Source organism: Diuraphis noxia, unplaced genomic scaffold, assembly GCF_037042655.1.
Source record: "Diuraphis noxia isolate RWA-SAM2 unplaced genomic scaffold, SU_Dnox_SAM2 contig0003, whole genome shotgun sequence".
Lineage (NCBI taxonomy): Eukaryota > Metazoa > Arthropoda > Insecta > Hemiptera > Aphididae > Diuraphis > Diuraphis noxia.
Genome location: NW_028301713.1, coordinates 9089845 through 9115483, shown reverse-complemented (window position 1 = coordinate 9115483; position 25639 = coordinate 9089845). Strand labels below are relative to the sequence as shown.

General features: G+C 32.1%; 1 protein-coding gene and 1 pseudogene across 1 annotated transcript in view; both read left to right on the top strand.

The window, feature by feature from the left end:
- Positions 1-8532: 8532 nt before the first annotated feature.
- Positions 8533-9940, top strand: LOC149056676 (uncharacterized; annotated as a pseudogene).
- Positions 9941-12632: 2692 nt separating this feature from the next.
- The window catches only part of LOC107169706 (UNC93-like protein), a 58827-nt gene continuing 45820 nt past the window's right edge, over positions 12633-25639 (top strand). Inside the window, exons 1-2 of the mRNA XM_089222570.1 lie at positions 12633-13370; positions 24404-25257. Coding sequence (XP_089078696.1) covers positions 24486-25257 — 772 coding nt within the window. The 5' untranslated portion in view covers positions 12633-13370; positions 24404-24485. The remainder of the gene's footprint in view (positions 13371-24403; positions 25258-25639) is intronic.

The following is a 25639-nucleotide window of genomic DNA, read 5'->3' as shown; positions in this document are numbered from 1 at the left end:
ATTTTCATTTTGGACGTGAGAATCTTTTTAAGTAGAGGTTATGATTGACCTCACTGGCGTGATATTGGGTGATAAAAAAAAATTGGATTTTCAATGTTATTTTAAGATTTTTAATGTACTATAACGTCTATAACTATTCGATAGAGTTCAACAAAATTTTATACTGATGTTATCCTGTAACAGTTCTATAAACGAGTAAAATTTTGGAACGACCGCTCAATCATTTTGAAACCTGAAAACGTGCTAATACTGGATTGCACTAGAAATATTTAGGTAGGTACCTATAGAAATTTTGGATAACTTATAGACTCCAACATCACGGATAACTTAACTATGTACAGTAAATATTCAACCAGTGTTTTGTTTTCAGGGGGGGGGGGGGGCGTAAATAGTTGAACTGTCCCTCTTTACTCGGGAAACAAGCTTTTAAAAAAATATAAACACATAAGTATATCAATGAAATTATTATTAAACAAGCATTAAAAAAAAAATCAAAACTGAATACCCAGCCCTATTAAAAAAGTAAATAATTATCGAGACATTTATTGACGATGGAGGGGGTTGTAGATGGAACCCTCTTTCATTATCAACAGTTATATTAAAAATATAAATAACTATTCTTACATCACTCGTGGTCGAGCTTCATATACCGCGACTACAATATTATTAATTAATTTAATGTGTAATATATGAAATAGCAAAAAACAAATGCATAACATATTTTGCAGTAAGTTTACTCGATATAATATAATATCACATCAATATCGTACATACCATATGTAACAGGTACATATTTTATATTATATAGGAATGCTGTGTACACTAATATGTAGGCACTTAACTAGTTCAATACGATCTTGTTTACGGTATAATAATGATTATTATTCTTTAGCACGACCGTTTAAAAATTGTAATCGACTGTAGACAATGCACATCACGTATGATAATAACTGTGTACGCCGCGATAACACCGATGGCGCGCGCGGGGAAAAACTAAAACGTTTCTCTATATACCTAATATTATTATTATACTATTATGCTCTTCAATATTTGACCTTTACTCGGTTCGTCTTACGCGTCGTATTCTCGCGGACTAATCCAAAATGATACTATAACGCCTGCCGCCTGGCCTTGAATACTACAAAATAATATCATCTTTTTTCGGCAAAGACTACGATGTGTGGTGTGTTGTAGTACATACCAACATCAAGACGGACGTAGTAATTATTATTTTTCAGTTTGTACAAGCAAATACGAAAAACGCTACACCAGCTTGACGGATGCGTAAATGTGGACGCATTTCACATTGTATAATATAATATTATTTATGATATTACACAATAAGAGATTGCGAGCGTGTGTTTTCATCGCCAAGCTTCGAATAGTAATCGAATTGAATATTATCATTAAATCCCACCAAATCGGAATTTGCGCGATTTTATGGGGTGAAATAAAAATTAACATCATCCAACATACAATATGTATTATACGATATAATATTTATATTGACAAATTATATTGAAACCGAACGCTAATAAAATGCAATATAGCCCTATATAAACTGTATATCATTATGGGATATCAAATAAAAGTTAATAAAATACATATTATAATTGTAGGTTATACAATGACGGTATACGTAAATGATTGCACTCTACTGTTAAAAATATTATTTCATCAGATACACACACACATACATATATATGTTATATATCGTATCGTAAACACAGTATGTATATCGTGATTGGGTTAATTGAAGAAAACATTTTGATTAAAGTTAAAACAAAAATTAAATTACACGAGTTAAAGTTAACTCTGGGTTATCAATAACTTTTTTAAGCAATTTAGTTACTGAAAATCAATCAATTAAGAAAAGAAAATAATATTAATTACCTGCAGAGTGTAGCACTGTAGCCTGTGTACTGCAGTGTATAGAGTACATAGTGTTATGTTTTTTTTGCAGTACACAATCAAACTTTTACATTTTGGACCGAAATGAAATATTATTGTTGCTTGCACTACTTGCCAGTGAAGTTGCTTGATGGCGTGGGAAGTTTAACCATAAAATAAATCAAAGTTATCAGTAAAAGTAGGCACTTTTAACTGAAGGTATTCACAATCAAATCTGCATTAATTAATTTGTGAAATTAAATATTTTATACCTTTTTTTCAGTCATTATTAGTTTTATACATTATTCTGAAGTTGCAGACATTTACTTATAATATGATGCCTATTGCAGCAGTCGTGAACATTTTCTGCTGTTTCATCTGTCAAATAGAAAATAAAATATACATTATTAATACTTACCTAGGTTGGTATATCGCGTCTATAGAACTATAGGTATAAATAATTTATATATTATAATATGAGTGTTTGAACGTAGCTGGTAACCAAATAAATTTACCGTTTCTAAAGATAATCAATATTTGCTAATTTATAATGATGCTATTATTCGTGAGAAAACAATCTGAATTGTATCGGCATACCACAATATGTGTTGGCTCAAAGGGATTTTGAATTTTTGAATGACGTGCAAAACGCAGACATACTTAAGACAAAGTTTTAAAAAAAAAAACCTAGCATTATTGACTGGCGGCTGTGAAATCGGTAGTCACTTTCCAATTGTATTCCGTATTATGATAATATAGATATACATAGAAGTGCCCGCAGAGAATTAGATTTGTTGCAGTGGGTGCAAAATTTTAGTTAGACTTTCACCCTCCTTCTACGTTTCCTTTAAAATTAAAAAATTTATCGGACAAAAATGGTCGAAAAAATCAGAAAATTGTAATAATTTTTCGTTGGAAATTGGTGAACATCACATATACAATTTAAATTGTATCTCCGTACTAGATTTTTTTTTTATAGGTATTTAGGTACAATATATATTATATTATATCTAAATAATTATTGCAGTGTTCGAATAAAAAATCTAAATAGTTAATTTATGTGACTATAAGATTTATAATAAAGTCCATAAGTTATTAGCAATATATTTGAATAGATATGCACTTATTGAATATCATAATGATATATATATATATATGGGTCAATATTATTTAGTAAAATAACTAATAAGTAGTTTAAAATATATTTTATAATGAAAAAAAAACGAACCAGTAGTACAGAGTAGAATTTTTAATTTCAATGACTATTTATTAATTATTTTTGATAAATTTTATATTGAATGTTTTTTAGCTGACGTTGAGTTTTGCGCAAGTATTGTAAAATTCGATTTGTCTCATCCCTAGAAAAGCTCTGTAATAGTTGCCCATCGCACTTATGACGTCCGACTGGCAAAGTTTATATTATTTAATATTATATTATTATTACTATGTATAGGTATCACACTCGCAAGTCATTATTAATTATTGTAGGTGTATAGGTCTGTTTAATATTTGGATTCATCATGCGTTTAAATTATCGTGTACCTATATGTATATAATATATATTCGGCTTACATGAATTAAATATCATATACTCACTAGAAATCATCAAATCCGATGGGTAAAACGCGACGATTGAAAAATAATTAGTTTTTTTCTTTTCAGTGGATTATTGTTATTTTTTTCGCTGTATAAGCAATACCACGCCACCGTAGTGCTACGACAATGCGCTATAATTTTCTTATGCTTGTTCGTGTATTTAAATCAATTATTACCTGTTTTTTTATTATTATACTTTTAACATAATATTATGACTATGGTACGCATATTATTATAATATATTAGTATTATTATTATTTACAAACCCACAGCGGTCCGCGCTCCATTTATTCGTTTATTAAAATAAGGTCGTCGGAATTACAAACGTCAATGCAACTCTATAGTTACTATAAAACAACAGTCAGCGTTATAAGAAATTTTATTCCACAAATTATATTACCGCGGTGGCGGTCTCTGGGTAGTGGGCTGCAGTGAGTACATACCTATAATATATTTTTATTATACAATAACGACAAGTGCACCGCATTGTTCTAGCAGCCTGGAATGGCACGCGCGTTGGCATCATATTATTAAAAAATATATTATATTATTGTAATGTATAGGGCAGACGTATCATTAAAATGCATATGTTAGATAGGTATAGGTACGAGTACTTTATGCGCACTGCAGTTAAGAAATCGGTCGAATGGTTCTTTCTCGGACCATACGATTATGGGCCGCTGAGTTATCCGTTTATAATACATACAAATAAATACAATACATTATAACATACGATAATAATATGCAAGTATAGTTACTATTATAAGTAGGTAGTAATTTATTATTTTACGCCATATTTTGCAGTCTCCATATAGTGTCGATTCCAATTCTTGGTTCTTTTACATTGCGATTTCTAAACTCAACAGTATAGCTGGGTGCCGAGTATGCATTGTTTTTGTTTTGTTGTTAAACATTATATTTAAAGGTATATTACAACATGACGTATGGTATAAGGTGACCGTAATTCGATTATACAGAGATCATGTCCTTATTACATTATAAATTTATGTAGATATATTATTGCTCTGTCTTACTAATAGACTATTCACGACTGAACCGTACATACAGTACGTATACATCTTTAATATCTGCAATCGTAAAATTAAATTAATGAATCTTAAGGACTGTCATTATTAAAATTAACAAAGATTATATTTTTCACGCGTCCACAACGCATCACACAAGGGGGATCAAATATGTTAACGTTTTTGAATATGGATGTTGAATTTTATAACAAAATTAGATTAAGACAATTTAATATTATATTAAGTAAGTAATAACCAGGGCCGGAGCAAGCAAATTTTTAAATGTAGGCAAAGATTAAAATTGCCGCCTCTTGTTTTATTATAACTTTTCTTATATGCCGCCTCTATATAAATATTAATTTTGCCGCCGTAGGCTTATGCCTACGTCGCCTACGCCTATAACCAGCCCTGGTAATAACGTTCCATTATAACCTAAATGGTAATTGTAGATAATACTACTCCCGTATAAATCCATTATCAAAGACCTTTGCGGCTGAAACTACAGAGACAGTACCTTTAATATGTTCAAAGTAATTCATCAAGACGACAAAACATATTATGCTCACAGCCAATCCCCCTTTTGTCCATAAATAAAGCATCTATTCAAATTTTAATTTATTAATTTTTGATATTATCCACACTTTTGCACACGAATTTATTTTTAAATGAGATTTTTTGAAAATGTTAATGCGTATAAATCGATATTCGAACGAATAGTTTCTGATTTATTAAACATTATATTAGGAAGTGTCACTACTGGGTGGCTTCTTCCAACAATTCATTCATGTCATTGTAAATTAGCTCATATTCTTATAATGCATCAGGGTACTGATTGTATATTTCATATAAAAAATAAAATTAAACATCATATGTCCCAAGACTTGTACTATTATGCATGATTTATAAAGTATATAATGTGTAATAATTAATCCAATAAGTACTTTATTTTTATTATACTAGGTCTATTTTTACAAATTATGAAATATAAATAGGTAAATTTATGTTAATTATTATAGTTTTAAAATCGTTTTAGCCACATATTTTATATATCTATTATCATATAATGGAATATTATCCTTTGTACACAAAGTTTACTCTCTTATAAGCTACTCAATAGAACTTCAATATAGATATTTACATAAGAAATTTTAAAATAATCATCGGGTTGAAAAATTACATTTTTTTTTTAAATTGAGGTTCTTAAGTATACATACAAATTCCGAAAATTAGAATTTTATAAATGCAAGTTAAAATGGTTGTGAACGGGCTTAGTGAATCACTCTATGCAATGCTAGTTTAGATTATTCGATTATCGTGATATAGATAGGGTGTAATGGATACTTGCTTTTATACGTATCGATCTTTGCGCAAAGATCGCGTTTAAAATGATCTGGTCACCATGTAGGATTCGCACTTATTAATAGTTTTTCAAATCGAAAATATGACCATAAATATATGATATATGTACTTACACATAAAATCGAAAACGATTTTGATAATCATTTCATGTGTTCTATTTGAAAAACATCTATAACAGCAAGAAAACAAATTATAAAGTCATATCCATGTGTTTCATCGTATAAACTTTCTATTTTGAATTATTTAAGCATTAGAAAAATAAATTGTCATCCACCGACAACCAATATAATATCATCGTGCCACTAAATCTAAGGTTTCAATAATATAATTAGAAAACTCGAATATTTAAAACTTGTATTGTTCATTGTTAGCTTCTATGAGCCACGAGCTCAATGATTGGTTTTATTGTTACTTTATGCAGTTGAAAATATGTATGTATAAAAATATAAGCATATAATGCAGATAATAATTATGATGTTGACCTTTTAAAATACCAGTGCTGAATTTATTTTTTTGATTTACTAATAATTATTTATGATAATCTGTTTAATATAATCTAAAAAATATTCTTATATTATATTCATATATGTATTGTAATACATAATATGCCAATTGTATGTCATTGTACGATTCTTATTACATTATTATGATTTATGAATTACATTACGTTTAGAATAATATTAACTTCTTATTCAAATATAAAATAATAATGTGATAAAAACTTTTATTATATTTATAAATAGTTAATTAACAATGATTAACCATTTATGTATAATACTACAATATATTATATTATTATGATTACAATATTAAAAACATTAAAAGTGAAAATTTTTATCAACGATTTAAGTGACATTATGATGTTTACTTTATTATAAACATAATGATGCCCATTAAAGTCGTAAACACGATAGTTTTACGTAAATAATTTGTTGATAAAAGATGTCTGCAAACGATTTTGTGGTTGTCAGATCTTGAACATCGAAAAAAACGGTCAGGAGAGGACATATCCCCCTTGCCCTATCATTTTACTACCATTATTGTTCTACAATATCTAAACGCGTTTTTGAAGCGCGATCGCTCGAAACAAAATAAAAAATTTAAAATTATTGTTCTACGGAAATCATAAGTACAGGTATACTATATGAATGCATGTGTCGTTTTAAATCATATATGGCGCGTGTATTACAACGTTGAACTTAGATATATCCATTGAATAGTATTCGGTAACTACCATATCCACCAACTAATATTACGGGTACATGCAAAAACTGCCATTACAGTATATGATTATTGAGCAGTTTTCTACATGTACACATTTTGATGGCTTACATAAATCGTTTAATTATTCAACTTTATAGCGCTTATAAAAATGTGTAAAGAATATTATTGTTGTTGTTCGCACTATAGGATCGCAAAAAAACCGTTCGAGCTGCTGTAGCCATCCGTCGCGGGATGGTTAATACTATATTATTAAATTATAATATATGATACGAAAATCGTTTACTTTATCTCCGCTCGCTCAAGTCCCTCTATATTTACTGCATATCTGCGCGTGTTTATAAACAAAATAAATAACATAATAATGTTGCATTTAAAACGCAAAAGTATGATATTGTCATGCGGATTTCGGCATAGGTTTATTTAATCAAATATATACCTATATATATCGAGCAGTTAGCATGAAAACGACGGAATCCATACAGAACCTGCTGGTATCCATATAAGATTCTTATGGGTGGCCTATATTATGTTATATAGCTACTTATTATAATCTTTTGAACATAATAATAAATCGTTGGTGATCGGCGTGTCCGTTTGAGTATGTTACCATGCAAAATGCAGTGCGATTTTTCATATAATATTTTAATATTTATCGTCTATTGTATATATTTAGGCGAGACGATATGATAAATTTGGAGAATATTATTGTTATGTTATATTGCTGCTGTGTTCACGTCGTTCACGATATAAATCATGCCCCGTCGGCGTTATAAAATGCGCTTACACTCGGCTGGTTATAGAAATCAGAAGAAAAATTATGTTATTTTTAATATCAAAGATACATTTTTGAGAAACTTTCAAACTCGACACGGAATATCTAAATATAGGTAGGTACTTACTACACATATGGAATTTTGTTCAATGCGTTTATTATTACATCACACTTCAACAAAAAGTTAACAAATTGATTGTTTCTCGAATTCGTGTATAATCTATAATATAAAAATGAATCGCAGAATGTGTTGGTAAGCGCATAACTCAACAACGCCTGGACCAATTTGGCCAATTTTTTTTTTTAATGTTCATTGAAGTCCAAGGATGGTTTTTACAGCGAGAAAAATTCGAATAATTGCAGGAAAGACCTTAAAACAGCCCTTTTCTTTTTAAAACAGCCCTTACTATAATATGAATAATATAATATTGATCGTCTCCAAGGTAATGTAATCTAATGTACTGATCGAGAACATCATCTATGGTGGTCGATTATTTGTCAATATGTCGTAAGTGTTGTTTTTCTTGGATTTTCTGTTACATACTCTACCGAGTTTGCTTTTGTCAACTGATACACGAATTAAATTCGTATATCGCGTTTTGTGCAGAGTGTTAAGTTACCTATGATCACTAATTATTGCATGTGACACAATAATTTATATTTGATATGCCTCCTATACGACGAAGCAATTTAGGTAGAAAAACCCAAAATGCTACAAACCAAGGTAATTACCGATCTAACCAAAGTGCACAAGAACGTGAAAGAATTCGGATATCACAAACGCGTGAAGCGCGAGCGCGACATTCAATTAATAATCGCGCAAGTTTGAATCGAGCTGCTTTCAGTTACGACGTGTCAATTGACTACAGTAACTACCACTGTGTTGTTATTGGTTCTATGAACTCGGTTTGCTCATATTGTAAGGCTTTGAAATACAAAAACGAAGCCAATGCATTATGTTGCGCAAATGGTAAAATGAAATTGATACCATTGGATCCACCACCAGAGCCATTGTACTCATTGGTTTCAGGAATAGGAACAGATTCCATACACTTTTTGACAAATATTCAACAATATAACAACTGCTTTCAAATGACTTCATTTGGGGCAACAAATGTAGTTCGGGAAAATGTTATGCCAACTTTCAAGGTATGTATTATTAGGTATAGCAGTCAATCATAATTATTTTAGCGAACAATATTTTCCGTCACCTAAGTTAAGATGTGTCACTTAGTCATCATATTATTTGGTGATTCAGTTTTAGTGACTATTTTATTATTTTGAAACCCAATATAATTATTTGATGATTCAAATATTCATCGATTTTTCAATGTTTTCGTCGATTCGTCTCAAAATATACATAAAATTGTATTTATTCAATTTAGTTACAATTGAATATTACATATTATTGAGGTACCTAAGCATATTAAATATTATTTGGTGATTCAAATTAGGGGACAGATATAATTTTTAAGAACAAATATTATTTAAGTTTGATCACTGACAATCCATAAATTTATACCCAACATTGCTTATTTATTTCATTTTATTTTATAGTGTTTGGTACAAACATAATATTTTTTAAATTTACAGATGCAATGCCAAATACTCGTATATCACAGAGTAGGTTCACTGTTACCAGTTTCAGATAGCAACTACAAATTCCTGCAAATTTATTTTATGGGCAATTCACCACAAGAAATTGATCTGCGTTGTGCACATAACAATTTAGTAAAGAGTTCTATTGTAGAACAATTACAAACTTTATTTCATGAACACAATCAATTGATTATATTGTTTAAAACTGCACTGGATCTGATGCCATCTGATAATTACAAAATTTTAATCAGAGCTGATAAAACACCTGCGGGTCAACATGCAAGGCGTTTTAATGCACCAACTATTGATGAAGTTGCTATCGTTGTAGTTGGAGAAAACTTGGAATCCCGTGATATTGTTTTATATCGTCGGAATGATCGATTACAACGTATAAAGGAAACACACCGCTCATATGACGCACTGCAATATCCCATTATATTTTGGCAAGGTTAAGATGGCTATGATTTCTCAATAAAAATGATAAATCCCATTACAGGTATTTAAAATATTAGTTTAGCTATGGCGATAATATCACAGTCACCATATTATGTATTTTAATTTTATATTTCAATGTTATAAAAACAAAATCTATTTACAGGTGCTGAAACCAACAAAAAAGTCAGTTCAATGAACTATTATTCATACCGCCTAATGATTCGGGAAAATGAAGACAAGCATATATTGAAATGTAGGCGATCATATCACAAATATGTTGTTGACATGTATGTTAAAATTGAAACGGAGAGATTAACATTCATCAGGTTGAATCAGACCAAACTCCGATCTGAAGAGTATATTCACCTTCGAGATGCGATTAATACTGATGGAATTATTTAATTATTTTTTATTCACACCGCCCTATCACCAGGGCCGGTGACGGTTCTGTTCAGGAGAATTTTTTGCCCCGACAGGACGAGTACGGTGACGGGGAGGTGATTCAAATTAAATGAAATAACAAATAACAAATAAAATTGAATAAAATTGAATAAAGTTGAGTCATATGGAGATGGTACATTTAACGGGCAACGAAGTGCACGGGATCAGCTAGTGATATTATAAATTGTACAAAAGGATGACTGCATTACTTCGAGGGGGGGGGGGGGCTTTGTTTAAGATTCTTTTGATTTTTATGCGACTACTTTGACGACGATATTAGACGGATAATATTATATAGCACAATTATATACTTTTGAAACATTTGTTTTGCGTGCATATTGCACAGCAGTCGCCAGTCGGTTACGGTAAAAATTAACATTTACCTCGCAGATACCTATACTTAATATACATTTTTATAGGTGGAGTACACCGCGGAAGACGACACGGCCGTCATTATTTCATACCAATATATATTTTTATAATTTGACTGTACAATAATTAATGTACAATCATCATTTAAATTGTATACAACTGTAATAATAGTGTGCAACTTACTTGAAAGTTATATACATAGGTATTATGTTATGTATATAATATAGTGTATGTTATTAACGTCGATGCCTATTTATTATGCGATTAATACGAACCGGTCTTTCGATGGAACAATAATATAATTAATAACATATATTATTATTTAATGTATATATAATATTGTAAATCGCGTAGGATTTTTAAAGGCGCATTGGAGGTAGATATAATAAAGAAATGGCGCTTACTATACCGTAAATCGTAATCGTTATTTAAGTTACGCGCGTCTGAGTGCGTGACTTGCACCGCAGTGAATATTACATATTTTTGCCGACTACGTAGTTGAATTGAAAATTACGAAACTCAGAGTTCTCGGGACAACAAATGAGGACCACAGATCTCACATTACGATCCAATTGGATTCGAATCTGAAAGATACGTGTAGGCAAAGAAGGGCAATTTAACGAATTAAATTAACTCTAGTTAAGTTAATATAGATAAAAAAACAGCACATTATAATATATTATATATAATTCGGAAAATTTTTGGTAAATATGGACAAAAATATCGCATTAAAAAAAAAAAAAATAATAATATCTACTTTTTTTTAATTGGTATGTGGATCACATTAAGAGTATTGTGTGCCTGTCAATTATGTTACATAAGGTTATTTTATCTAGAAACATTTTAATAGAAATTATTGTAATAATAATTATTACCTACATATAAAAGTATTTTTTTATTTAAAACCATCCACCTGTAATAGGTACAGTTATTAATGTATACAGAACTATTAAAACTGAAATCATCAAATACATATTTAATTAAAACTTAATAGATTATTTTTAAATCAACCGAAAAAAAATTGATTTTTAACGGTCAATTAAATTAGATACTTAAGTTAAAATTTAATTAGAAAATTAACAGACTAATTTGGTGGTAAAAAAGTTTTTTTTTTTTAAATTAACTTTTTAACAAAGTATATATTAATGCCTACCGCGATAGGGATGAGTGGTCCGATCTAAACATTTTGATATAAAACTCTATTGATACGATACCTCTGAAATTTTTTTTCTTTCCTGAAATCTACGAATCACCATTATGCTATCCTGCACAGCTCATCAATTAGATTCGTTTTTGAGTTTGCAGCATTAAATTAAAGAGACGTTCGCTGCAAATAAAAACAATAATAATTGAAAAATTGACGGTCCTCGTTAAACCATCGAATTCAACGCTGGATATGTTACGCCCCACTGTCATTGGCCAGCGGATGTGAGAATTTCCCTCTCGTGGTTTTTCGACTTGAGCTCCAACTTATTTTCTGCAGATCTATAAAATGTGCGTACCCGCACTTCATCGTGAATTATTTAATAACTGGAGAAAAATTTCAACTCCTTTAAAACATAATATTATATAAGGTCGTAATGTTATATTATGTTTGTATTAAAAACTTATCTTGGCGAAATTATAATAATTAAGTGGCACCGCACTCCACCAGGACCGCGACAGAGTTCTCTTCGGCCGCCGTCGCGATGGTCATCGACGGCGCTCGAACGCCGGCGGCACGTGATCGCGGGCGGCTGTGGTAGACGAGCGGGGCGATGAGGGGAGTGGTGACGGAGGATATTCGCGCGCGCGAAAAAAAAAAAAAAACCAAACGGAAAGAAAGAGGAAAAAAAGGGGTACGACTCCGTTACGGACGTCTCTCACCACCACCACTAAGGCACTAACGGACCGGACAGAGCGAGTATAGGTCTGCAACCATTCGGTCGATCAGTCGTTCAGACAGTCGGTCGCCGTCCACGCGTGTCTATTATTGTTGTTTCAACATCGCCGCATAGCAATACATTTTTTCTAACCGTCTATACGACTCGTATTATGTTATTATTATTATTATTATTATCATAGACGAACGGAATTAAAATTGTACATTAAGTTATTGTTATAATCGTCACCGTCGTCGTACTGCGCTCGTGTCGCACATATATTCTCTCTCCGCGAGTACCTACTGTTGTAAGTGTTGGCGCGCGCCCGTGTATGTGTGTGTGTAAGTGTGTGTCCGCTCGCGTGTGCCGTCGTCGCAGTCGACCGCGTATATGAGTACGCTCGTCGCGTCCTGTTGTACGAGCACGTCTGTCGTGCTGCGCGCGTCGTCCGTACCGCTTGTCGCCGTCCGCGTGCGTATCCTCCGCTTGACCTACAATCCGCGTCCCGACAACGTACCACCGCCGCCGAGCACATCGATATCTCTCGTCCGCGATCGATACGCGTTTCCGCCACCGTCGTAGCGAAAAAAAAAATCTTTCACTCGGTCGATATCACCGGTGGACTTTCCTCGTAGAATTTAAATAATATTATTATCATACAATTGTTGTTGGTGCTCGTGCAGTGCCAATCCATCGTCGTCCGCACGAGGCACCCCAGACGGCGATGACGCCCTGAAGACGTCTTCGGAGTGTCACTGTCGCCTAAAGTACGGCGCAGGACGGGCCCCGCTCGAGGTAAGCAACCTGCAGATGTTATTATTTTAAATTTTCTTTTACCTTGTTAAAAAGCAACTTTATACCACTCGGTTGTCGTGATGTAAATGTGTAGGTGTCAAGTATGCTCACGTTACGAGTTTTCTCGGTTGCATAATTTTTTGCCCCAAAAACTCTTCACCAGACGCCCCCCCCCCCCCACGAGCCTATAATATGTTTTATCCGTATGACACTCGTTTTGAAACGTCTGAGTAGGTTAGGTACTGATAGTGCATCAGATGCCACTAGGTTCAATTCATTTTAAACCACCCGATTGAAAACTAAAATGTATAAAATTACACGATTTCATTATCGTCGCGTTGAGGTCGAAACCGTTTCATTATTGAGCAATTCCGCGGCTGGTTGAGCAGCAATTAACTAAGAAGACACACAATTATTATTACCATATTACATAGCAGTACTGAACTGAAATCACAACAATCGTTAAATTATTATTATAGTAATATTATTATTATATACATTCTAGGTTTAATTTTTTTTTCTTACTTCGAATATATTGCTACTTATATTATTATTAAATGGGTACCACCGGGCACCAATATTGCAGTATAATTGTTCACACTACATACATGTAGGTATAATGTATTATAATAATCATAATATATATATTTACACGTATCTGATCAAACCTTTATTAATACATACCTAAAAAATATTAAAGTAATATAATATAAGTTAATGTTTTCGGTCATTGCGTCGGTTGCCTGTGTGTGTGTGTGTGTGTGTGTGTGTGTGTGTATCAGAAAAATTAGTTTTATCAATTGCTAAAATATTCCACATACAGTACGAAAATGTAGTATACGATTGCGATACTAAATATGTGTCCCAGTTAGGTGCCTATATACATGTGCATTGAATATCTAAAATTAAACATAATCTTAAGTATGTATTAAAAAATTATTAGCCTTAAAGTATTATGTTGCGCTTAATTCCGTATAATTTGCGTTTGTTGACATTTCTAAATGATTTTTCATTTTAACCGTTATACCTATATTTTCCATTTGCATTGCATCAGTATTTACTTATTGAATAATATAATATAGGTATATTTTGAAAATTCCATTGTTTCTACATTTCTGCTTAAAACGACAACATATATACATGTTAAATGACAGACATAAAATAATTCGTTACGATGTACGTACATTACATATGCTAAATTAATAATAATAATAATAATACGAGAATAATATATTGTTATACTATACGATTCATAATATCGATTTTATGCGATCTATAGATCATAGTCTTGTATTTCAATAAAATGTGTCTCCAATAGAACTTATATTACAACTTTTCAATAGAGTTATTTTCCGCTGCTATGATATTAAAATATTAAATTAAATTGCACCTAATAACATTTATTTATTTTTAACTATTGAGTTATCTTGTAGATAAATACATTCGAACGCGACAATGGTAGTGGTGTATCATAATTAATTAAATGCATGTTATAAAAATCATAAAATAATCCAGAAATAAATTATATTATTATTACCGTTCATGAAGCGTCCGCCCTTCTATAATAAAAATAATATTATTTTATGCTAAAACACGCCAAACACAAAATGAATCCAATTATAGTGCTTCTCATACATTGCAAATAGTATCAATGGTTATTTTATTTATTTTCCGTTTTTATATGACAATTTTACTTCCGTTCTCGTGTATCTAATACCTATAATATACATTTGACGAGTAATTAAGTAGCATACATGATTAGGTAATTGATATTATAATGATTAATATTATTACTGCTGTACACGCATAATGTTTCAATGTACGATGAAAAAAAAATATAATGGTTTTAAAATTGTCGGATATTAAAAAAATTAGTAGTAGTAGCCGTTATGCCTCGTTCGTTTTTCGCTTCTAATTCGATTAGTTTTCGTGGAATTAATTATATATTATGTAAAAAAAATTAACAGTCGGATAATAGGCTCGAGATTACTCGTATCGGTAATATATTGAAGTTGTGCGCTATGTAGCATAATATAGAAATTAGGGATATGAAGATGATTTTTTGAGAAACAAACACGATAGAGTAGTTATAAACAACTTTGTACACACAACATTTTTTCACAATACCTAGGTCGCGTTGGTATATACAGATGTACACAGGTTTATAACAGATATCACTAAACATATTATATATATATATATATATTTCGTCAAATCGGCGTTTTCAGCTTATTCGAAATCACGCTATAATAATATAATTATATAGGTAGAATAATAATATAGTCGTATATATTTTCACGTTTTTAGCGTATCTGTATTACTTGTATCGAGTATAGTAGAAAGACGTCTTCGGCAGCCTCTGTGGGATACGATAGATATCAAAGAGTAGACGAGTGTTTTTTTAAATTTTTTTCAACGCTTCAATAGTTTAACGCGACGTGTACACTTTCGCGTGGCGGTCCAGTGCAGGTGGAGAGAAGAGGCCGACGCGTGTCGCATGTCTCGTCAAGTTCAACTGTTCAAGGCGTAAATATATTATTTTTATCATTTTAATTTACAACGTACCTAAACCTATACAGCGCTAGTGTTGTGTGCAAAACTGCTGCAGGTATAACATTATTGAGTCTGGACCATCGAAATACGAGTATCTACCTATACATAATACGTTAAACATCATCATAATACTGCAAATATATCGGCGCCAGTCGGAGACATCTCGTAAAAAACAACTTTATTACTTACGAGCATACAAGCGCGACGGTGTACAAGCATATATAGTGTATACACATATCTATAATATGAGTTTAAGTATTAAGATAATAATAATATGTTACATGTAGGTTATACCTCGAGAACGGTTCAAGTTTATAACGGAATCGTCACGTGTATAATATAATATATGGTATAATGTGTATTGTATGGAATGATTCGCCGAATTATGATTTTTGGGATTATTAAGTTTAAGTCTTATTTACAACAATCAACACCATAATACTTGTTTTTTTTTTGGCATTCGAGATGTAGCGTCCTGTGGTGATGCAGACTTTTTTAAACGAAAACCTTCTTTTCGACTGTTATTAATTATTGTTTAACCTGAAGTTTCTTATGTATTCGAATAACCAGTAGTTTTTAAGTTTTAAAACTTTATACATACTTATATGAATATGTAAACTAATCACTTGAGCTAAAAATGTGCAGTAATATTGGAAGGTTTTTGTTTGAAAAAAAAATTAAATCACCATATTATAGGACTTTCTCAAATGACACACAAATCATTTGAAAATATAATCTTTAATAAAAGTACCTACTTACTTGAAAATTCTAAAAATTGTAACTTGATCCATAGTTAATATGTAACATGGGTCTGATAGAATGAATATATGTATGGTGAGTTATATTGTATATTATAAAATATTTAATCCTTTACATTTAATTATACTAAATAGATTTCGGAAGTGAGGGTTTAGGGTGATACACAAATTTCATAGGATCAGTGGGTATTTAGTTTTATATACTTACATGAAGAAGTGATTAAATAATTCTGTGCCATCCTAAACATAAAAATTATAATATAATAGTCACCAAGATAATAATGATATAAGTTCAAATAATATATTAAACGATTTTACTATAAGTAGTTAAAGTTAATGTGAAAATTACCTAATTTCACTTCACTCCAATGATTTTCATGTCACATAATATACCCTTTTTTGCTATTCATTCGAGTTTATATACTCCGAGAAGCTGGAGAAAAAAGTATATCATCACATATAGATCACATATATCAGATACCTTCAAAATTAATATTAATCGCGTGTCTAAAGCTGAGATGGTACGTCAATTTAGCTTTTAATATAAAACTGATATGATACAAATACACTTAACCAATGAAAATATCTTTATGAACATTTTTTGCTTAGCACGGCTACAGAATCCTTTTTTTTTCAATCGTCATCATATTAATATGAATTTATAACATTATGACGCAATCGTTTTGGTAAATACTGCATAATAATAGCAATATATACATAGATACCTAATTATTGTTTCAATTCTATTGAATAGGTATATGTACAGTATTAATATTTCTAACACTTTGATTGGTAGGTTAATACTTAATCCTTTGAAGGGAATTATAAAACACATTTTTTTTTGTGAAAAATCGTTTCTTTTGAACTCAACCTGCATACAACATTTCACTGTATAACTTTACGATATAATATTAACCAACATAATATATATTAATATAATAACATATATAGCTGCAGGCGCCATATTATAATATACAATATATTATATGTTATAATTTTTCCGCAACGGTTGGTTTTTTGTTTTCACCGATTTGATAGTACTTCGGTGCTAGTCGACCTTGATTTTTCCGCGTATTTCATACTTGACTAAATATTTCATTCGATTTCTTTCACAGATATCACGTATCATGATACCTCGAACGTTACGCATATAATTATAATACATGTATTATGGGTACATACATAATATTAAACTTATTTATTTTTATTGCAATTAAAAATCACTATGTTTAGTAATTTATTTTAATTTTATTATTCGTATTATTACGATTTTTTTTTTTTTAGTACAATTAAAATGTTTTGCATTTAGTGCATGCTATTACAAGTTTTAAATTACAATTCTGTTATATTTTTGTATATTTTGTGGGTACGTAAAACTGATAAATTAGTTGATCGTGATGCATATGGCTTAATAACAATATTTAAGATTTATGATTCCTATTTTTTTTCGATTCGCTAATATAATAATATTAATAACATATTACATATTCTAGTATATTAAAAATTAATTTTATATAAGTCGCATTAAGTTTTCGTGAGCAAGACGTACCTATTAATACCAATTAATTGTTGTGTTAAAAAGTGTTAAAAAAAAACAACTCATTTTCAATAACCGCATTGCATCATGTTTCGCATTCAGAATTCCTCTTTGGGCTAGTCAGAACAGTGCGTATAATATTTAAGTTTCTTCCGCATTACAAAAAAATCAAAAAGACAATTTAATACTGAACACGATCTTCCGTAAAAACTGATCTTAACTATTTTTGTATCATAACACGACGATCTTATTACTAGTGTTTATTGGCAACAGGTAGTTGTTCTTTACTTTCAGAACACTCTTATTGGAGGAAGTTTTAACTTTTGAAAAATAATATTATAATAAGTATATAATGGGTAAACGTTGTATTATATGCAAGCGCGTTGATGATAGAATGATATCAGTATATACCTAGGTAGTTTATAAATATTATTAATTTTCGAACTCGAACATAATAAGCAGTTATGCAATTTGACTAATTTGAGTGCATATTTATTGAATATCAGCCAACATAGTTGATGTTTCGTAAACAATATTATGGTAACATTTCTTCTTCCCGGCTATGACATATTTAATATAGATAGATACATATAATACAGTATATGTGCTATATTATAGTTATAGCTTACCAATAAATTATATGTTATGTATAATGTATATACTATTGTAATGATGGTTTTAGAAAGCAGTTTTCAGCGCCACTGGGCACAATTTCTTAACCTTGTTTCAAAAACAGTTCAAAACATCTAAGTACCACACGAGACGCTTAAAAAAATTAACAACAAATAATAAAGTTTTTATATTTGAGGATTTTGAGGCTATACTCGTATATATATAACCATGCAGGAAGAAGTACCTAATGATTTTTCGTCGAGAGAGATTTACGACAGACGTTAAAATTTGCAATCACACTCATTTACGAATATATTATTATTAAATTGTTGAAGCAATTTAATCAATATACGACGATTATTACTACGTCTCACTATTAAAATTATAATTTATTGTTATGAGTTATTGTTTATTTTTTTTCAACTTGTTTGCGTTTTACCACACGCGCGAGATAGTTAAAATGTTTTTTAAAAACATTTAATATGTCTGCGCAAAAAGTATATTTACCTGCGTATAAATTATATATATAGCTAGGCTGTCTCGTTGTCGCAGAACAACACCGTTGGAAAGTAAAATTAATGTAAGAATAATTAAAGATCGATATTATAAATTTTTATACACAGAACAAACATCTGAGGGATTATAAAAATAAAAATTAACATTTTCTGCATCCAAGTATTACCTACTCGAGTAGTTGAAATTTTTCTATGTATAAGATGTAGAACAATCACAAGTCATGATATGAAGATATTTTATTCGAATGGCTACACAGTACACAGAGATTTCGTTTAAAGACATATTTTTTGTTGGTAAATAGTGATACTTGTGCTTTACGTAGACATTAAAAGTATAGTAATTTTAATTTATGTTTTTGAAGCGTTTCAATTTTCAAGAGGTTAAATAGACTACAAGGAAGAAAAATCCGAACATAAAAAAATAAATTGGAAATGGATCGAGTCATAATTTATATCCTTGTTGCTGTGAACAATACATAATAATATATTATATCACACATATATGACTTTATATTTAACTATTGGCTGCCTCGTGTTTAAAAACTATATTTAGAAAAAAGTATTCATCGCGATTAATAAATAATAATATTTTACTAAATAAAATCATATCGATTTCAATTGTTTAAGCGAGGTTTGTTTTCTATACTCATATATACATTCATATTGCATATCACATACATACTACAGATGGGACTAAATTGTAAAATTACCATATAGGTATATTATTATTATTATTAAATGGCGTGTGTCGTTCCTCGTTCGTTAGCGAAATGTCTACAAAGAATTCATACAACGTAGGTATTAGGTACACTATAATATTATGTATGGACGAAATGACAAGTGTAAATACGCGTTAATCATTAACCACGTTAAATAATAATAATAATATACCTAGGTATCTGCACCGCTAGCCCGACGCACTTGTTTGTCCGTGTTCAACTACAAAATATATTATATTATGTGCGCGTGCTAAATACTATATACTATATTACCTATACATGTGGCCGGTAAATAGAAAATCTCACCACTCGCGAGTGTCTAAATAAAAATCCGAGTCCGTTTTCTAAACGTTCGATTGCGCAATCCACTTCCAAAAATGGGCTTTTATATTCGATGCATTTAACGCGCGTACTTTAACTGAGTTTAACTAATATATTTTATATTATACCACAAGATCTAAAATTGTGGGTAGTAGCACATACTATAATATGCAATGCTGCAGTAGAAATTATGAAATGTGCGTATAGCAAATTAAAAAGTGTGCAATATTAGGAATTGGTATAATACTTAGGTGAGTGGAATAAGGTGTGCAGTAACGATAAATTCTTGAATTTTAGACACTGCAGTTATATTGAACAAAGGTAACTGCTGCAGATTCTGTCTGTATGTATAGATACGACAGATCAAGGATAGCCAACTAACGCCAAGATAATCATAAGCCACACAATATAATGAAAAATAAATATGAAAAGCAATATCAGAAAAAAATATTTAAACGCGAGCCGAGGTTTGGTCATCTAGTTTATATAATATGCATAATAATACGTCGGACGCGAGTGTGTCGCAAATACGAAAAACGTGACATTATGCACTCGGATCCCGCGAGTGTTTTTTGAACAATAATATTATATTATATTATTACCTCAAGTGCCCGAACTTCGGAAAATTTAGCCCGCCCCCGACATTAACTGTCATAGTGTTTTCTATATAATATGTTATTCGGTTGGAGTTAAAAATATTTAATCATCATGCACTTGGAGACTGACTCATGTCCCTATATACATACATATAACGGGATTATAGCTCATATATGATTTATTATAGGTAATAATAATACAATTTGCAAATCTATATACCTACCGTGAAAATAATTTCATTATATTGTATACTAGTGAGTTATGTTTCCGATCTGGTGATCAATAGTATATAAAGCATTAAAACAGGAGTGGATGAGATATGGTCACGAGTCGCACAGTTTAATGAAAAATAATATAATAAGAGTAGGAATACCGCGAATAGGAATGATTCATAATATTATATGAATAAAAATGTCAAGACACAATCCGTGGTTTGGTCACATTTGATCAATAATTACTTAAATAAAAGACTTATAAATAATTAGAAAATACTTAGTACAAAGATACTGACAGATATTACTACGAGATGTATTGAAATTATTGTATTATTGTATTATTGTAAATTATAGTCGTCGCGATCTCAGCAGGGACTTGAAAAACCCGCGGAGAATAAACTCGTCCCTATTGCACTGTGGTCGCATTATGCACCTATGTAATATATGAGTCACGGTTATTAAGATAGTTGACAGTTGTAGGTATTTGTTTAGTTTACCTAAACTGAAGAAAAAAAATTAAAACGTTTGTTTTCAGTTACTAAAAAAAACCAGCTGAGACGGTCAGTTCGTTTATAGAAGAATTGTATAATTTATGTAAATATCGTGAATGTTGAATTATTATTAATTTCCGTGTAGTGTTCAAAAGTTTACGTAACTCCGTGCTTGAGTCGCGGGTACAGATCAGAAGCAGCGAGATTATTCCGAAAACGTATACGCGAGTATATTTACAAAAACTTTCGCACAAATTATTGCGTGCATTTTAATATTCGAGTAAAACGTTACCTATACAATATTGTTAAACCTATACAAAATACAATAATATTATCTAATGTGAAAGACTATTGTGTAACTAATATATACGCATGGCATAATATTTTAACGATTTTGACTGATTTTAATTCCTTGACATATTGTCAACGTTTATGTTAAATAAATAATTTTAATGCCCCCATAATTGTCACACACTCAAAATATAAATGTTCGTATATTAAAATATTATGATAGATAAACAGCACATAACGCATGTACTATTATTACATTAGACACGGCTTGTCACGATAACACACTGTTGATATAATTAATATTTGACCCAGATATTGGATGACGGATTTTGGAAATTTCAAAGTCAAAAATCAACTCGCGTTTGCCTTGACTCCAATAATAATAATAATAATATATAGTAAACTGTGCGAAACTCGGCACCCGTAGTCCCCTGATCGTCTGCCAGCTGGTACGCCTAGGTATACATATATACATATACACATAATTATACACAGAATAAAACGTGTACATACATATTATGTGTGTGTATGTGTTTAGTGGTTCCCGGAATGCACAATGGGAGAAAGTATAACCTTGTCCAGCGCAAGTTTTCCGCTACATGTATTGTATTATATATATAGCTTAGTTTTTTCGCACGCGTGGGTCGTATAACATGTATACATAGTATATACGGAGTGATCCATTTAACGTAAAACACGAGTTATATAGGAAAAGACTAACGTTTTTGAAAATATTTATCTTACATAATTTAATGTAATTACAAAACAATATTTTTACAATTTCATATCGTTTTGGTGTCTTACTCTTTTGAATGACAATACATGTTTAATGTTTATAATTTCATATCCCTGAGTGGCTGAGTAATAGGTATTATCTATTATTGGGTACTACCAATATATGGATATTAGATCTTATCGAAATCCTGTTTATGGATTTATATACTATAAATCTATAATTACACATTAGGGTTCAATATTTTTAATTTGACTTTTATAATTTAAAAAACAGCAATATAGCTAATACGACAAGTATAATATACTAGATAGATAACTCCATAAGTATAATGTATAGTTAGATATGACTACGCGTAAAGATTACTATTATAATATAACATATGTTATAAACATTATACTCATAATATTCAAGCGTACACATATTTGAAACACTCATGGACAGTGGACTACGGCTCGTTTTGCTAATATTTACCACTCCTCGCGCCAGACTCGTTTTACATATACATGTACTTATAAATTTTAATATAGGCTTAGGTTAGGTACGTGTACAGTATAATATTGGTTGGTAAATATATTTATTACGATACATATAGTATTTACATATACTTTATTTTAACCAGTAACCAGTGACCAGTCTCATCGGTATCGCGTTATCCAGTTTAATATTCGAACGTTTAATGTTTATTTTATATCATACATATAGGTAAGCGAGACGTAGGTCGTCTCCGTGGCACTTCGTGTTACGCTAGGGGTGAGTGGTGCGGTGACGGTGTCCTAGGGGGTGTGGTCGTCACGAAATCAACACTTTTCGTTAATTTTTTTTTCGAAGTTTTACGCACATCTCTAATGTTATTCGAATGCACATACCTATTTAATAATATTATTATATTATATTGTTTGAGCCTTCAGACGCACCACGAACGTATATAGGAGAACGTATTACACATAATATACACGCACACGATACACGCATATATTATGATCGTCTCTCTCGAGTGTTTCTTATACGATATTTTTTTCGCGAAAAAAAAACCGGTTCGCGGCGTCGATGGAAAGGCATTTTGCCACACACACATGTGTGTCTCGTCGGGTCGGCAGATAGCTGCCGTGGAGAGGAACGCTTGGCTATGAAAATTACGCACAATAATATTATTATTCCTTCAGCAGAACGCGAGTCCTAGTTGTCGTTTTTTGTTATCAGTCGCGCATGACACGATTTTACCGCTGCACGCAGGGGCGACTGAAACGCACCGTCGACGTTACAATAATATATTATTCAAACGAACGAACGTTATTGCTTCGTATACGGGTATACGCGTATGTTATTTTAGGTAGGGCTGTTGAGATTTTATCACAATCGTAAAAATTGAATTTATGATTTTCGCAAAAATCATATTACTAATATTTTTTAAGCTTAGAAATCAAAATTAGAGTTTACGACTTGACTATACAGTAAGGATGATACGAAACGAATCTGTTTATCGTGAGATACTATGTTTATAGAGGGGATTGCGATAAAAAGGTAAACTGCTGTCCGCCGGAAAAAACCCAAATATGCTACCAATTCCAAGTCTTAACTACGTATTATCAATTATTATGTAATACAGTACCTTTATGCGATGATGATATTGTCATTGTTGTTGTCATCACCATCACTAACCGATCGTTGTTTGTTAATCTTCTCCACAGGTCTTTTTGATCGTCGATCGCAGCGACAGCGACAGCTACAACCGCAGTGGTTAGGCAACGCTTCGACAGCGACAACGCCAACATGGTGGCGTCAGCCGACCGCCGCGAGAGTTTCGGCGTGGACAGCAGCCTGTTCCACCACCGGAAGAGCAAGACCGGTGCCAAACAGGGCAAGGACACCAGCAAGGACAAGCAGTCGTCCGACGTGGCCGTGTACACGATATCAGTGGTCGGTGGCTACGAGAACCAGGGCTTCAAGCGGGATGACATGCTACAGTCCGGCGACGGGGGCCTTGCCAAGCCGCCGCTATGCAGCATGGCCGACGGCGACGGCGACGAAGACCAGTCCAAGGGCAAGTTCAAGATGTCGCCCAAAGAGAAGTGGCGGATCCTGAAGAACGTGTCCACCATCAGCCTGGCGTTCATGGTCCAGTTCACCGCGTTCCAGGGCACGGCCAACCTGCAGAGTTCGATCAACGCCCGCGAGGGCCTGGGCACCGTGTCCCTGTCCGCCATCTATGCGGCGCTGGTGCTCAGCTGCATATTCGTGCCCACGTTCCTCATCAAGCGGCTGACCGTCAAGTGGACGCTGTGCCTGTCCATGTTGTGCTACATACCGTACATCGGCGCCCAGTTCTACCCGCGGTTCTACACGCTGGTGCCAGCCGGCGTGCTCGTGGGCCTGGGCGCCGCGCCCATGTGGGCCGCCAAGGCCACGTACCTCACGCAGACTGGGGCCGTGTACGCCAAGCTCACCGACCAGCAGGTGGACGGTATCGTCGTCCGGTTCTTCGGATTCTTCTTCTTGGCTTGGCAGACCGCCGAGCTTTGGGGCAACCTCATCTCTTCGTTGGGTATGTGCATGAGATACCTATTAAACTCGGAACGTCTTACACCTAATATAATAGGCCTGCATCAATCAATATGCGTCTCGGAAGCATTGAGTTCATCACCACAATAATTTTAATAAATAATAAATTATTTTAAACACGGTCATAAAAATATATCATACGACTAACCAATGGTACAGTCAGAAATTTTTCATATTGGGGTCTAGCTGACAAAATGGGCGATATCCGTTCGCGCAAATAAACTATGGCAAAAGTCTACTAAAACCCAAAAGAACGAACAAAAATAATATTCAAGACTGTATTTCTCATTTTTACAGGCTTAGAACTGGCTGTATACAAAAGGCGTGATTAAAAATGTTTTTTTTTTTCTTTTTTTTTTTAACTT